Raw genomic sequence first — 16829 nt, forward strand, 5'->3', positions numbered from 1 at the left:
GTGATGTTCTGAGGAGCCATTGCATATAATAGTCTGTGCTTCCCTTGCTGCCCTATAAAATACTTTTGGGTAGTGTACGTCTTGGAGAGATGTCTTTGCCTGCTAGACTTGTTCCTTACCATGTCCTCATAGACATTTTGCCTAGTTGACAAACGTAATTAGACTGAGAGTGAAGCAGGATGGTCATTTTGATGAATTGCTGGTGTGATGATGTGGAGGACTCACTGCCCCCCTGCTGGTGTGATGATGTGGAGAGCACACTGCCCCCTGCTGGTGTGATGATGTGGAGAGCACACTACCCCCCTGCTGGTGTGATGATGTGGAGGACACACTGCCCTCTGCTGGTGTGATGATGTGGAGAGCACACTACCCCCCTGCTGGTGTGATGATATGGAGAAGACACACTTCCCCCTGCTGGTGTGATGATGTAGTGAGGACACACTGCACCCTGCTGGTGTGATGATGTAGTGAGGACACTTTTCCCCCTGCCAATGTGATGATGTAGTGACGTCACACTGCCCCCTGCTGGTGTGATGATGTAGGAACACACAATAGTTGGCTGCGAGAGGTGATCGAAACGAACCTGTCTGTGTGTCTGTGAATGAGCAGGTCTCCATAACCTTACATTACGTGCGGCTCGGCTGTGTGACACTGAGCTGGGGAGAGGACGCACTTAGCACACACGTTCTCTGACTGTTTTAGCGACCGGTTGTGGCCTCTGCACGCTCAGGCCAATCTCATAGGGGGACGTTGTACAGCGCTACAGAATCTGTTGGCGCTATACAAATAAACGTTATTAATATTATGAAGACTTTTGCGTCTAATAGGACCCTTAGCGCTCTGGAATCAATGGCGCTTTCAAATAAATAATAATTATAATAGAAGGAAACTTCAAAACCCAAACTGAGGACGAGAGTGGCGCTGTTTCTGCAGGGAAGCAGCCATGTTTTAGCCACTTTAAATAAAAGACGCGTTAGAGGAACACCTCGAAATACTCCCAGCAGATTCGGCTAATGTCTTCGCTGTGGTTTTAGTGTCGGTGTGAAGGCGCCCTGACGGTTATCCCCCAGCACAGCGGGGCCCCCCTTTGTGTAGCTCCATTCAAGCGAATGAGGCCAGCTACAGGGCAGGCAGGAGGTGGACACTATTAGCTTGGATCTACAATTTTCAACTTGCGAGGGTCTAGCTGTTGCAAAACTACAACTCCCAGCATGCCCAGACAGCCTTCGGCTGTCTGGGCATGCTGGGAGTTGTAGTTTTGCAATGGCTAGACACTTATAAGTTGTCTTACACTAGCCTATATGGTCAGTCTACCCCTAGTAGTCACGTGACACTGTTTACTTAATTTTTTTGTGCGACATTTTTAAAGTCATATCTTAAAACTGCGACTTTTGCCATTTTTAGTCATAGTATTGAGAACAGTAACAACTTGTATAGTTTTACTCATGGTATTGTGTGTTTTTTTCACTCTCCTCATGTACAGTCCCTGCAGCTGCTCGGCGCATAACAAAAGCCCAGCTCCCAACTTTCCACATCACTGAACTCTCCGGCGCACAGCAGGGAGCGGAGGACGGCGAATTCCCCCTCCCATTGGTCCTTCACGGTCACATGACGCCACCTCGCCGCACTGCCTTCCGGGTATTGTAGTCTCGGGCTCCGTCCGCGTCGCTTATTGTTCACCCCCGCTGAACTACAACCCCCGGAAGTCGCTGCCGCCAAGGACCAATGAGGGCGCTCTTCCTGCACGTCGTCTTTTATCTGCGGCAGCAGAAGGTATGGCAGCGCTTCTCACTTGTATTGTGGTGTGCTTGTGTTCATGTTTTCCATGGTGTGTGCGGATGCAGCGTGTGTACAGGCCGTGCGTCATCTGTGCGTCCTTTGTGGGCGGTCATGTGGTTAAAATTTAAAGGGAAATGCACGGCTGTGTATAGTGTGGGGTGCATGCTGGGGTCTGGAGTGGGCAGGTGGAGGTTCTATTACTGGGTCAGGTGCATATACTTATAGTGGGGAATATCCCTCTAACTATCACCTATCTGCAGGCAGGTTCAGTTATAGACTGTGAATGTGCCATAAAGCGAGGTCGGTGCTGCAAAACTTCAATTCCCAGCATGCCGGTGGTCGGGGTATTCTGGGAGTTGTAGTTTTGCACCGCCTAGAGCAGGGGTAGGGAATCACGGCTCTCCAGCTGTTGCAACACTACAACTCCCATCATGCCTCATCGTGATTATTGTATCATGCACCACATATTCTTCTTGATGCACTCCCAGCATCATATATGGGGAATATACAACATGAGACGTCATCCTATAGAATGTATACTGGAAAATCCCCCGGATCGGCTGTCTGTAGATGAATACCTGCCTTGGTAATCCCTTGTCATGTCGTAATACTCGCGACCCTGTTGTTTCCCTATTTGTGTCCTGATACTCGCAACCGAGTGGGACTTAAAGGGAATCTGTTGGCTTTATTTCATGCTTAGAGATCAAGTGCCAAGGAGGTGTTGCTGAGCTGCAGCATACACGCCTCCTCCCTCCCCCACCCTTTCTCTGCCATAACTGATTAATGTACAGGGTTCCACGCAAAAAGATGAGCTTTGTATATAAAACATGCAAGGCAGAGAGGGAGGAGGCGTGCATGCTGCGGCTCAGCAACACCTCCTTGATATTTGAGCACTAAATAGAGCTAACGGATTCCCTTTATAGTGACTATACCACCAGGCCCAGGCTGAAGCACTGGAGGTGGGCCGACCCACCCCCAGTGGGAAGAAACCCTAGCCCCTCCATGACGTGACTCCATTAGAATCAATGGAACCCTATCATAGAGGGGCGGGGTTTCCTCCCACTAAGGGTGGATTGGCCGTCTTCAGTGCTTCAGCCTGGGCCTGGTGGTACAATCACTTTAAGGAGCTACATATCAAGGTGGTTTGATAATCTCCCCACTAGGACCCCCCAATGGGCTCCCTTCCCAGGAGGGATATCTGGCTATTCTCGGGTTTTGAGGCTCCATGGACCCCTTCTTTTGCATATTCTAATTTTTTAGGGGACAATGTATCAATGGAGACTCTTAAATGAGCACACCATTGAATTTTTTTGCTGATCTCCGTGATTGTTGTGTTGGAAAGTACCTGTGCAAAATGCAGGATAACATTGGCTTTGTGTTCTGCACAGTGAGAGGATCTACACCAGTGTGAATGAGGCCATGTTTATTATCGTATTATGTTTACATCTGGTGGATACACTGCAGATTTGTTGCAGATTTGACCTCCCATTGAAGTAGATAGGATAAATCTGCAGCCTATCCACCAGGTGTGAACATACTGTGCAGCACTGGTCGTGTCCTGGTGAAAATGGCCGGAGCACATGGTATTAATAATTCAGTAATACAGAAGGACGTCTTGCTGATCTCCACCCATTGTAGTCATCTCCGGTTCCCCGCCATTGCCCTTAGCTGCAGAGATCAGCTTATCTGTACAGTGACTGGTCAGAAAGAGCCCCCCCCCCCCCCATTATATACACAGATAGGGAGAGATCCATCAGACCAGGAGGTGGGGGAGATGCTGCCTGATGACTCAGGGCCCTGTTCCTGGTTGGTGGTTCGGGCAGCATAATAAAACTGATGGCAAGCTTCTTGTTCAGGATATGAGAGGGTCCGGTTCTTTCTATAAGCAGTGGCAGCCTTCTTCAGGGCAATGTTAGGTGTCACCTTCTCCTGATTGGAGATACGGTGCACTACCTAACACTGGAGAAGATGGCGCTGTTTATTAGGAACGCAGCTGACATATAAGCAATCCTTTCTGCGACTGAAGGAAGATTTGAAGGTTCTGTAACTACGGAGGCTATGTACTATTACATGTATTATGAATTATAATGGCTGACCTTGTAATACATGGATGGGTCAGAATGAGTGAAGTATCTCTGTGTACAGGTACAGACCCAGGAGACCTCAGTGCGTCATACTGTACCTGTATCTGGGGGATCAGAGCCTCTGCAAAACATTGCTGCTTTCTGTAGACAAAACAAATTGTCCATGTTTAACAAGTGTACAGATATTACCACTACTGTGGGCCCCTCTCCAGTGTAACCAGTGTACAGATATTACCACTACTGTGGGCCCCTCTCCAGTGTACAGATATTACCACTACTGTGGGCCCCTCTCCAGTGTACAGATATTACCACTACTGTGGGCCCCTCTCCAGTGTAACCAGTGTACACATATAGTCATTATTGTGGCCCATCTCCAGTGTACAGATATTACCACTACTGTGGGCTCTTATCCAGTGTAACTAGTGTACAGATATTACCACTACTGTGGGCTCATATCCAGTGTAACCAGTATACAGATATTACCACTACTGTGGGCTCATATCCAGTGTAACCAGTGTATAGATATTACTACTATTGTGGCCCATCTCCAGCGTAACCAGTGTACAGATATTACCACTACTGTGGGCTCATATCCAGTGTAACCAGTGTACAGATATTACCACTACTGTGGGCTCATATCCAGTGTAACCAGTGTACAGATATTACCACTACTATGGGCCCCTCTCCAGTGTACAGATATTACCACTACTGTGGGTCCCTCTCCAGTGTAACCAGTGTACAGATATTACCACTACTGTGGGCCCCTCTCCAGTGTACAGATATTACCACTACTGTGGGCCCCTCTCCAGTGTACAGATATTACCACTACTGTGGGCCCCTCTCCAGTGTACAGATATTACCACTACTGTGGGCTCATATCCAGTGTAACCAGTGTATAGATATTGTCACTATTGTGGGCCCCTCCCCAGTGTAACCAGTGTATAGATATTGTCACTATTGTGGGCCCCTCCCCAGTGTAACCAGTGTATAGATATTACCACTATTGTGGGCCCATCTCCATTGTAACCAGTGTATAGATATTACCACTACTGTGGGCCCATCTCCAGTGTAACCAGTGTATAGATATTGTCACTATTGTGGGGCCCTCCCCAGTGTACAGATATTACCACTACTGTGGGCCCATATCCAGTGTAACCAGTGTACAGATATTACCACTACTGTGGGCCCATCTCCAGTATACAGATATTACCACTACTGTGGGCCCATCTCCAGTGTAACCAGTGTATAGATATTACTACTATTGTGGCCCATCTCCAGTGTAACCAGTGTACAGATATTACCACTACTGTGGGCTCATATCCAGTGTAACCAGTGTATAGATATTGTCACTACTGTGGGCCCATCTCCAGTGTAACCAGTGTATAGATATTGTCACTATTGTGGGCCCATCTCCAGTGTAACCAGTGTATAGATATTGTCACTACTGTGGGCCCATCTCCAGTGTAACCAGTGTATAGATATTGTCACTATTGTGGGCCCATCTCCAGTGTAACCAGTGTACAGATATTACCACTATTGTGGGCCCATCTCCAGTGTAACCAGTGTACAGATATTACCACTATTGTGGGCCCCTCCCCAGTGTAACCAGTGTACAGATATTGTCACTACTGTGGGCCCATCTCCAGTGTAACCAGTGTATAGATATTGTCACTATTGTGGGCCCATCTCCAGTGTAACCAGTGTACAGATATTACCACTACTGTGGGCCCCTCCCCAGTGTAACCAGTGTACAGATATTGTCACTATTGTGGGCCCATCTCCAGTGTAACCAGTGTACAGTCAAAACCTGCTGTAATGGAAATGATGAAACTAAGACAAAAACACACGTGTGAACTCGGCCCATGTGGAAGAAGTGAAAGCTGGAACATCAGGAATATCATGTATGTCCTAAACATTATGTATGTCAATGTGTGTGTTGGGATTACATGGGGGTTGGTGGTGACCCTGCAGCATTTATCAGCCCTCACTTACAAATTAGAAACGCTCATTGTAAGTCGCACTCCCATCATGTAGAGCTGAGTTCACACTGCATTTTGTTTTTTATTGACCGCAATGTGTGTTGTGTCAGTGGCGGAGCAGTAATAGTCCGGTTCTGGTCTCCTGGCCAGGGTATTATAGGAGTTCGGCTATTGCATGACAGTGGGGTCCCTGCTTGTAGTTTAACCCCTTAAATGCATCTAAGCGGCTTCTGAGCAATCTGTCACCCCATTGGCACAGTCACTGTAGGTATGGCTTTGTATTTGTCCCTCTGGATGCACCCGAAGGTATTTTTCCCTCAGTTGTCATTACGTCACGGCTCAGGGGGGGCTGATGGACTGGCTGCTCGGCTAATCAGTCCGCTAAGAGAGGAGGCGCACGAGCCTCCCATAGACTGCCAGTATGACATGGAGGCTGGCGGGATTCCATGGCCGAGAATTCCACCAGTTTTACTCCGTGTGAACTGACCCTAAAGAGTAAGGTTTTGAAAATAATAATACACAGCATGGATAGATAACTGCCAATCAGCAGCTGGTGGGCGGATTTGCTGGTGCTCATTTATATCCAGGACTACTGGGCTCATGCACACAATTGTCCATGTTATTCAGGAGGAGATCTCCAAATCAGCTGCACAGAACAATGTAAGTGATACATCATTCTGTTCAGCTTCTCTGTCACTAGTTTATACTACCCCGAGATAGGACACCATGGGGGAGATTTATCAAACATGGTGTAAAGTGAAACTGGCTCAGTTGCCCCTAGCAACCAATCGGATTCCACCTTTCATTTTTTAAAGAGTCTGTGAGGAATAAAAAGTGGAATCTGATTGGTTGCTAGGGGCAACTGGGCCAGTTTCACTTTACACCATGTTTGATAAATCTCCCCCCCATAAACCTGCTGACAGAGTCTCTTTAAGATCCAGTTAAATTAAAGTCAAAATGAAATGAACAAAACCCTCAGTATATGTTGCTATATATGTATCCTGTTCTTGGCCGTCTGCTGACGGACACCTGTAATAGGTGCAGGCAACGCAGTGGGATCCTGCCCTCGCCCTACCGCGATGGTTACTGGGATTGTAACAACCAAGAGTTCAGAAAAGAGTCTGATATTTTACCAGGCAGAAGTTTTTGGGACTTTTTACTTTTTTTGGCCTATAGGCAGTGACTTTCTATTTTATTGGCTCTGCTTTCTTTTAGTTTTTAGGATCGTTGTGATTTTGATGATTTTGCCGTTTCTGAAGAAGAATGGGGCTTTATAAAAGACCAGAAGAGTCTGTATAAGGACAGGACAGCAGAGAATTACCCCACCCCGCGCTGTCTGGGTAAGACACAGCATTTACACTGGGAATGTATGGAACAAAAATAGTCGACCCTGCACATACATGTCCTGTACTGACTGCGTCTTATGGCCCATGCACTGTATGTGGTCTATTAGTAGCTGCATCCACGTTGCTCTTCAGTATGACGGGCGCTGTGGCTGATGGATGCCCAAAGTCAGGGGTAAGGAACCTTGGCTCTCCAGTTGTTGCAGAACTACATCTCCCATCATGCTTTAGCTTTGGCTGTCCAGGCATGATAGGAGTTGTAGTTTTGCAACAGCTGGAAAACCAACAGTCCCTACCCCTGCCCTAAGTTAAAGGGAGTATTCACAGCCACAGGGGATCATTGTATGTATGTAACACGTTGTTCCTTTGTTTGGAGCCTTGTTCTGTTGTTTCACCAGATTTGACAGGAAGAATAGCGCCGTTCTTTCTATCAGATATAGGTTGCTATTGTAAGTCAGTGGTGCCCATTGTATGCCAGCTTACAATGTATAGAGCCATCTACGGATGTCGTACCATCACTGATCAGATACTTAACTGCCCATCTTGAGGATCGGTCATAAATATATTTTGCCTGGACAAAAATCCTTGAAAGGGGTTTTCCAAGTAAAACTTTTTTGTTCCCTATCCACAGTATAGGGGACAAGTAAGTAAGAGCTCCGTCCCCTTCCTGTGATCTCCAGGTTGGCCCCCGCTGTCTTTGTTTTGAATGGAGCCATGGGTTGGCATGTGACCTGCAGCTCCGTTCATTCTCTATGGAGCCGCCGGAAGGAGTCTAGTGCTGCTTCATAGAGAATGAATGGAGCTGTGGGTTACACACCAACCTGCGGCTTCATTCAAAACAAGTCAGGGGCTGACATGGAGATCGTAGGGTGGGAGCACAGGGGTCCTATGGATAGGGTACAACTAAGTTTTAATTGGAAAAGACCTTCTAACTATGGAAACTGTACCGTTTTCTGAATATCTTGGCCACTTAGGGTACATTGTGCATTGTGCTCTGTCTTGGCCGCCTATGATACGTTATGCATTACTAACATGTGATTTTATTTCTCTTACTATTAGGTTACATCCTTATAAAGCATCATTGCAAAGACTGAGCTCGGTAAAGAGTTGTAGACGGAAGAGAGGATGGAGCATGTGGAGGAGATGCTTCCTATAGGTCAGTAACAAGAAGCCCTCTCATCATTTGTGCTGTAGCCAACAGGAGGGACCAACTTAAAGGGTACATTTGTGCATGGCCGACGTCTTGGTCGGTGGGCATCCTGGTGCTTATACTAACCCTGATTGATAGTATTAGGAGGTACAAGAACTCAGTCCTTTTTAGCTTTGATTGGGGTTTCCTGACTTGTGTGCGAACTTATACAATGTGCCTAGCCTGTACATGGGTAACACTGTCTGTTCCAGGAGCAGAGCAATGGCCGCTATTATACTACAGAAAGGTGTGACCCAGGATCAGCCTGTCCCCTACATTATGCTGATCCTTCCCTTTTTCTGGAGTAATGGAGGAGGATTATTTACATTACACAGAGATTCACATATACCTCTCCCCATAGGGATGGCACTCTGATCATTGTGGTGCGTGTTAGTGGCTTCTCACAGGTTCTAATCATCGGATCAGGCAGATAGTAATGGCCGCCTCTAACCAATTTTCATCATAATTTATTTAAGTGATTGCAATTTATTTTAATTAAAAAATCTCCTTTACAGAATCTGCTAATTTGAAGCCGGACATCGAGTCCAAGATAAAAGAAGGGAAATCTGTGATTATAACTATTCCAGTAGATGACGAATGCAAGTCTCCAGGTGAGCAGCCAACTAGATGGGGGAGATTGAGGAGAATGGCCCTGGTATCCTGTGTGACTTACCCGAAAAATACAGGCTTCAGGATCATCTGCCAGGCTCAGAGCTCAAGTGTCGGAGGTGGTGCTGCTGATCAGTGGGGACTTCCATTCTGCTGGAACAACAGTCAGATCCAATGCGGGGTCACATGTGTTATGGTCTCATGTGTGTTCATAGCCATGGAGACCCCAACTTCTGCCTGCAGAGTGGAGTTCTCCACTGGTTCGACAGTGGCCCTGATCAGTATCCTGCTGCCCATCCCAGTCTTGATGAATTTCATCTCTGTCCTGAATATATTACATATATTTTAGATATAGATTAGGGATTTATTGTTACTCTAAATAACTGATCAGTGCTGATCAGACTCTGTTCACATTTTGATTTGGCCTCCTGTGTGAGATGTATATCATGAGATTTCCAGATGTATACCTATGATAGAAAGCTCCACTATGTCCAGCTGTAAAGCTGTACTTTCCATTATATAATTGGAACGACCCTTGGGAAGCTGGTCAGTCCTCCTTCACTCTTCCCTGTAGAGTGGTGGTAGTGCTGACAGCCACCCACCCACCACACATTAGTAATGCGCAATCAGTGTCAGGTGGCTGCCTGCAGATCCATCAGTCTGTAGAGAGCTCAGGAGGAGGAAAGGAAGGAGATCCCTGCCTGACAACCATAGACTTACATGTAGTGTAACTGTCAGGAGATAGAACATGCTGTGATCACCACTGTCTGTGCTTTTCCTAACATTGTGTAGATGTTAATACCAAGTGCAACAGTACAAAAACTTTCATTATTTGTGTCTGTTTGGATCCCCAGATATTTATGTGATTCCTGATACTCCAACAATAAAGCAGGAAGCTGACATGCATCCTCTGCCGCTCGGAAAACCATTCCCACAAGGTTTGTTAAAGATCTACACATGATTTACTGATGGGGTGTACATTCTGACACCCCCTATAGGCAAAAATTGATAAATGACTTTACTTGTTTCTCGAACAAATGCTGATTGTGGGTATGTTCATTTTCATTATATTAGATGATGTTTTATTGGTAAATTTCTATGTACTCGTGTGGACCGTATACCTTACCAGACATCTAGTTGATGAGGATTTAAAACAAATATTGGGGGTCTTAGACCAGTACAAGGCAACATTATTAGGGGGTATTAAGGTAGTGAGAAATCGAAATATTTGTGCTATTATATTCTTGTACATTGCGCCTTCATTCTCTTTTTGGATCCATAGATGTATATGTGATCCGTGACAGTTCAACAATAAAGCAGGAAACTGAACGAGAGATGAATCCTGTGCCGCTCAGGAAGACATTTCCACAAGGTTTGTTAAAGACGTCTGTCTGTATGTGGTTTATTTTACCAAAGTATCTAGTTTCCTGCTAGATATTTTTTATTTACTTTTGTTTAGTTTTTTTCTTTCTTATGGATCCACAGGTGTTTATGTGATTCCTGATGCTTCAACAATAAAGCAAGAAACATTTTCACATGGTATGTTATAAAGTTACATGTGATTAAGCATCTTAGTCATAATAATCATTATTAACCCACTGTCAAGCCAGCTGTTTGGGGGGATGGTATTTGTATTATACCAGTGATGTATTGAGGATAGAGATGGCTTCGGTAGCTTGTAGTGAGTGTTCTCTTTCCCCTATGCTGGTTTCACAGCTTATACAGTGGATTGCTGCTCTATAATTTTCTCCGTGCTGCTTCTGATGCTGTGCTATTGTGATATAGGTCAGCAGGATCCCTTTTTCTGTGTGTGCAGTGTATAGGAACCATTATAGCACCTAGTCTGTGTCCATTGACTCAGGGACAACTGAAATTGAAGCCTGTAGAGCAGAAATCACAATGGCTAGAAGTAGTCCTACTACTAATAAACACACATGACAAAAAAAATCCCTATTTCCAGTGGAAGGTGTCTAAAAGTTACTGTGACGTATAAGACTATGACTAATCAGCCCAGATGTGCTGTATATATAGACTGTCACATACACAGATGCTTTAAAAGTTCACTTTTAGTAATGACTCCTTTTAGCATTTCCAGTATTCCAGTAATACCAGTACATTGGTTAATGGAGCATAATTTTATTTTTTCTTGCTTCGTAGGCGTCTATGTGATTTCTGATACTACTGCACCAATAAAGCGGGAAACTAAACCAGAAAGGCCAGCATCATCTCCTGCAGAAGGTTTGTTAGCGATCCCATATACCTTACTATTTCTAAGGGCTCGTTCACATCAGCAACATCACTGATGCATTGTGGCGTCACATTGACTTCATTGGAGTATTATATTCCTTTACATCATATTTTATTGTGCGTTCACTTTCTTTTTGATTCCACAGATGTTTATGTGATTCCTGACACTTCACCAGTAAAGCAGGAAACTAAACCGGAGCTGAATCCTGCGCCGCACAGAACCGCTTCACAAGGTTTGTTAGCGATGAACATCTGGTTTACCTTACTGATTCTTAGCCAAATTAATAAATATGCCATTATAAATAGGTTTACAGTAGTAATATAAAGCATGTCTTTAACTAAAAAAAAAAATTCAGACCATGACCGTTCGGGAAAACAAGCTGGGAGAGACATGAACTACTAAGCGCCTCTCTGCCAGTCTGTGTCTGCGTGAAGGAGATGGCCCTATAGACTTACATTATGCGGCTGTCTCATTCACATCAGCTGATCAGTCACAGTCTGAACATTCAGATAGTAACCGATACAAACTTTTTACAAAGTTTTTAGTTTTTTCGTGACAGCGCCCATTTAAATATTTTAGTAACAATTTTGCACAACCTGGTATATTGTATGTGCTTTTTGTTAGAGTCTTCAGAGCCGACTATTATAGTCAATATTGATGATGATGATGACGAAGATGATGATGAAGATGACGATGATGAAGATGAGGAGGAGGAGTGTTATGAAAATGAACAACTGGCTCGTAAAGGAAATGGGAACTCTGAAGGTCAGTGGGTGCAAGTAATGGAGCTACTCAAAGTGTCACCTGCATTGGGGTAACAGCACATTACAGTATTTTACTTTCTCTGGAGTACTCCTTTAAAGTGGTTATCCCAAGAACAGACACAGGATAGCTGAACGGTGAGGATCCAATCACTGGGACCCCTGCTGATCCTAAGGACAGAGGTCTGCTGAATTAATGTGGAGCGGCAGAGTATGTGTCTTTTGACCTCTGTTCTTGGGATTGTTAGGGGTCCTGACCTCAATTAACTTTTGATTTGGACCCTTTAAATCCTTATAGGTGTATTATGGATGTGTGTATTGTTTTTTTTTTCTATTGTTATATGCTTCACGTGAAGTAGCTTGATCTTTTCTGGAATTTTTCAGCTGCAGAAATGTCAGCTACAAATGTGCCCTATGATAGCTCACGCTTGTCGAAATGTAGATATGCATAATTTGGCAGGTTATAATGCAGGTATGGGGAACCTTCAGCTCTCCAGCTGTTGCAACTACTAGTTCTGCAACAGCTGCAAGGCCAAAGGGTCCCCATCCCTGTTATAATGCATGCTTCTCTTCCACCTTGGGCAGTACAGATATACAGGTTAAAGGGATAGTTTAGCAAAAATAAATTCAAATAGACTGGTGTCAGAAAGTGGCAGAGATTTGTAATTTACTCTTTTACAAAATCTCCAGTCTTCCAGTATTTATCAGCTACTTTATGTCCTGCAGGAAGTGGTGTATGCTTTCCAATCTGGCCAGCAGGGTTGGTTTGCCATGGAGATTTGCTGCTGCTCTGGACAGTTCCTGACATGGACAGAGGTGGCAGCAGAGAGCACTGTGTCAGACTGGAAATAATACACCACTTTCTGCAGGACATACAACAGCTGAAAAGTACTGGAAGGCTAGAGATTTTTAATAGAAGTAAATCACTAATCTGTGGCCTGTTCTGGCACCCCTTTAAAGGGTTGAACGCTCAAACCTGATTCTTGCTGTGAATAATCTCACCTCTGTTGGAGAATTGGACTTGGCAAATACAAGTGTTCTATAATAGCCTGTATTATAGTGATTACCGTTGTACTTCTCTATTACAGATTGGTTAGTCCAGGATGTCATCACCCCAATAGACTCCAAAAATTCTCAAAATCAGAACGGACAGAACGGACCGGTTAACGTCTGGTACGTAAAAAGCGTGAAGGTCGGCAACCAGAACCAACCAAAGGAGGAAAAACCCAACAGATCGTCGTACGTCATCGAACACAAGTCAGGGAACAACATTGTAAAGACTGAGAAGAGTCCCGGGGTAAACGTTCTCGTGAGCTCTTCTACATCTCAGAACGCTATGGGGATTCCGGAAAACCAGGCGCCTCACAACAGACAGACGTCCGTCGGCCCAAAGTTTGGGGCGCATATCTCTGACGAAATAACCATAGAAGACGATATGATGGACGAGATAGAGGAGAAGATCCAGGTGTGCCCCGAGTGTTCTCAGTGCTTTACCTCACACTCCGATCTGGAAGTGCACATGAAAACCCACAAGGAGGGAAGTTCCTGGATATGTCCCGACTGCGGCAAATCTTATTACACTAAGTCAAGTCTGGACAGACACCAGTTAACGCATATACGGTATAAAATGCTGACGTGTCCAGAATGCGGGAAAGGCTTCAACAAGCAGATCTACTTCGAGATGCATCTGCGCCTCCACGCCGGCGAAGTGCTCTTTCCATGCACTGAATGCGAAAAGTTGTTTGGTTCGAAGGCTTCTTGCGACAGACACATCCGGGCGCATAAGATGGTGCGGCCGCACGTCTGTCCTCAGTGCGGCAAGGGCTTCCTCTACAACGGCTGCCTCGTCCGCCACATCCGGGTACACACCGGGGAGCGGCCCTTTCCTTGTCCTGAATGCGGCAGGTGTTTTCGGCAGACGTCGGCTCTCAACCGTCACGTAAAAACTCACACGGGCGAAAAGCCGTTTGACTGCTCAGAGTGCGGTAAATGTTTTACCCATCAGTCGGATCTAAACCGGCACAAGGAAACCCATAGAGTGAACCAACAAATTGTACACTGTGTGCCGACCAATGAAAACAATTCTCTGCCCACGTACATTATTCTATAAGACTTTGGCAATGGCTCGGAGGCGAATCCTGGAGGTCATATGGTGTAAATTAGCGTTTATTATAATGATCTGGGGGTTTATACTTTATATCTGATATATGTAGAGATGGAACTTCACTAAAGGGGTACTCAAGAAAAAGAAAATTCCTTGAAGTCAACTGTTGTCAGAAAGTTATATAGATTTGTAATTTACTGCAATTTAAAAAAAAACTCCAGTCTTCCAATACTTATCAGCTGCTGTATGTCCTGCAGGAAGTGGTGGATTCTTTCAAGTCAGGAGAGCAGGAGAGGTTTTCTATGGAGATTTGCTACGGCTCTGGTCAGTTCCTGACATGGACAGAGGTGGTAGCAGAGAGCACTGTGTTCGACTGTAGAGAATACACCACTTCCTGCAGGACTTACAGCAGCTGATAAGTACTGGGAAATTTTAAATAGAAGTAAATCAAAATCCGTTATGACACCAGAATTTTCTTTCGCTGGAGTACCCCTTTAAGAAACAGCTAGAGAGCCACAGGTTGGAGATCACTGATTTAGAGCCATGATATTGATTAGTATCGCCATATGGAGGGAGAATACTGATGGTGACTGTACAGGGCTGTGTGGATTTTATTATCATTGCTTAGTCCTTGATTTGCCCCATAATCTAAGCATTCATCGGCCCTGTCCGTTCACTGCTCCTTCTATAAGGTTACTGGTAGTGTCATTACATCACCAAATGGCTTCCTAAGCATTTTGGTAATGTAATGACTAGGCATTGTCCACATTGTGTGTTTTTTTTATAATGCTTCTTTTTCCTTATCTAAACTAAATTGGAATATTCTTTCTTTTATTCTTTTTACTTTATGAGATCGTGTCAAACACTTAAACTAGGCATGAGTCTGTCCTTTTAAAGGGGAATTCCACAGGATAAGAGTTGACTAGTAGAGATGAGTGATGTTACCGTAAGCGCGGCCTATTCTGAGCCTGATCGCACAGCCATTTATTGCTTAGTTCTGCAGCCTGGAAAATTGCAGCATTACGGCAATCGGTCTCCTAGAGAGGGATTCAACGGCCGAGTGATCAGGTTTGGCCAGACTTACCGTAAGCACTTATTAACAATTAACCATAAACAATCGCAAACAAGATCGTTCACTATATTACACAGAACGATGGTCGTTAGTTACTATGATCGTTCACTCCAGCAAAAGAACAATCTGGAATTAGGGCCCATTTACACAGAAAGAATATCTTACAGATTATCTGCCAAAGATTTGAAGCCAAAGCCAGGAACAGACTATAAACAGGGATCAGGTCGTATAGGAAACACTGAGTTTTCTCCTCTTTTCAAATCCATTGCTGGCTTTGGTTTCAAATCTTTGGCAGATAATCTTTCTGTGTAAATGGACCCTAGGGGTGGTATTACATGGGCCGATGGGGGCCCGATAACACCTGTAAACGAGCAGCGATCTGCTAGATCGTTGCTCGTCTACTGGGCCTATTACACGGCCCGATAATCGTTAAACTAGGGCTGCAGGGACATCGTTACCGATGTCCTTGCAGCCTTTGTTTAAACTGTATACATACCTAATCCATGGTCGGTCCAGGGTTCCTCTTCTTCTTAACTTCTCCCCGGGTCCGCTGGCCTCTGCTGACAGGCCGCTCGGCCAATCACTGGCTGCAGCGGTCCCGGCCTGTGATTGGCCGAGGGGCCTCTCAGCTGACACAGCCTGCTGAGAAGCCGAAGCGCGCGGGAGCCGGTAAGAAGCCCTGAGGAAAAGGAACCCTGGACCATGGATTAGGTATGTATTCTTCTTTGCTAATCGTCAGCGTCGGCCGCGCACCGCTATTACACGTAGCGGTGCGCGGTCGGCGCCCGACGATTATAGGTCTGAACTTATATCAACGATCATCGGCTGATTGTTGTCTTTATTACACAGAACGATAATCGGCCGATTATCGTTCCATGTAATAGTACCCTTACACTAAACGATTAGTGAACGTATAACGAATTACACTGAACGATTAACGGTTTCTTGTTGGTTCTTTGATTGTTACCTGCATTTAATTGAAACAATTACCATTATAGCGTTCAAATATAAATGATAATTCGCACAATAATCGTCCCAGGTAATAGGGCCCTAAGCTTGTTCATCTCTAATGTCTAGCTGATTGTGTGGGGTCTGACTGCTGGGGCCCTCTGTGATCCCAAGAATGGGGACACCAGTTTCCTATCCTGTGGAAAGAATATAACTTCTAGAGATGGTAATAACCCTTTACATTCTGTTAGAATAACATAGTCATCTTCTAGCTCTTACTTTTACACTGTTGTTATACTTGAACTGCGGGTTTTTATGTCTCGGAGCTGCTATTGATGTCTGAACATGTGCAAAACTGTAAGGACAAATAGGAACGACGCTGAGAAATAGACTTATTAATGGGGGAGATTTATCAAACATGGTGTAAAGTGAAACTGGCTCAGTTGCCCCTAGCAACCAATCAGATTCCACCTTTCATTTTCCAAAGAGTCTGTGAGGAATGAAAGGTGGAATCTGATTGGTTGCTAGGGGCAACTGAGACAGTTTCACTTTACACCATGTTTGATAAATCTCCCACTAACTGCCAATACTTCCGTAGATGGCAGTTGAACTGAGCATGTGCGACCACCTTAGTGGATGCCATTCGGTGGTTGTAACTAAGAGAACCAGTTTATTAAAAAAAAAAGTCATATGGGGGATTAGTGAGTCAATAT

The 16829-nt window shown here is 44.9% G+C and overlaps 1 protein-coding gene across 2 annotated transcripts; it reads left to right on the forward strand.

Moving 5' to 3' along the window:
* Window positions 1-1690: 1690 nt before the first annotated feature.
* Window positions 1691-14245, forward strand: LOC138766663 (histone-lysine N-methyltransferase PRDM9-like). Of its 2 annotated transcripts, none has more exons than XM_069944276.1 (11): window positions 1691-1773; window positions 7058-7182; window positions 8245-8341; window positions 8890-8985; window positions 9838-9921; window positions 10266-10355; window positions 10469-10522; window positions 11141-11221; window positions 11377-11463; window positions 11856-11996; window positions 13081-14245. In XM_069944276.1, exons 3-11 carry the CDS (start codon window positions 8311-8313, stop codon window positions 14100-14102), a joined length of 1686 nt encoding a protein of 561 aa, XP_069800377.1. In that variant the 5' UTR covers window positions 1691-1773; window positions 7058-7182; window positions 8245-8310; the 3' UTR covers window positions 14103-14245. The 2 variants fall into 2 exon arrangements, with proteins under 2 accessions (XP_069800377.1, XP_069800378.1); XM_069944277.1 differs by lacking the exon at window positions 1691-1773 and adding an exon at window positions 6167-6502.
* Window positions 14246-16829: the final 2584 nt, after the last annotated feature.

The sequence above is a fragment of the Dendropsophus ebraccatus genome, chromosome 10 (assembly GCF_027789765.1).
Source record: "Dendropsophus ebraccatus isolate aDenEbr1 chromosome 10, aDenEbr1.pat, whole genome shotgun sequence".
NCBI classification, from domain to species: Eukaryota; Metazoa; Chordata; class Amphibia; order Anura; family Hylidae; genus Dendropsophus; species Dendropsophus ebraccatus.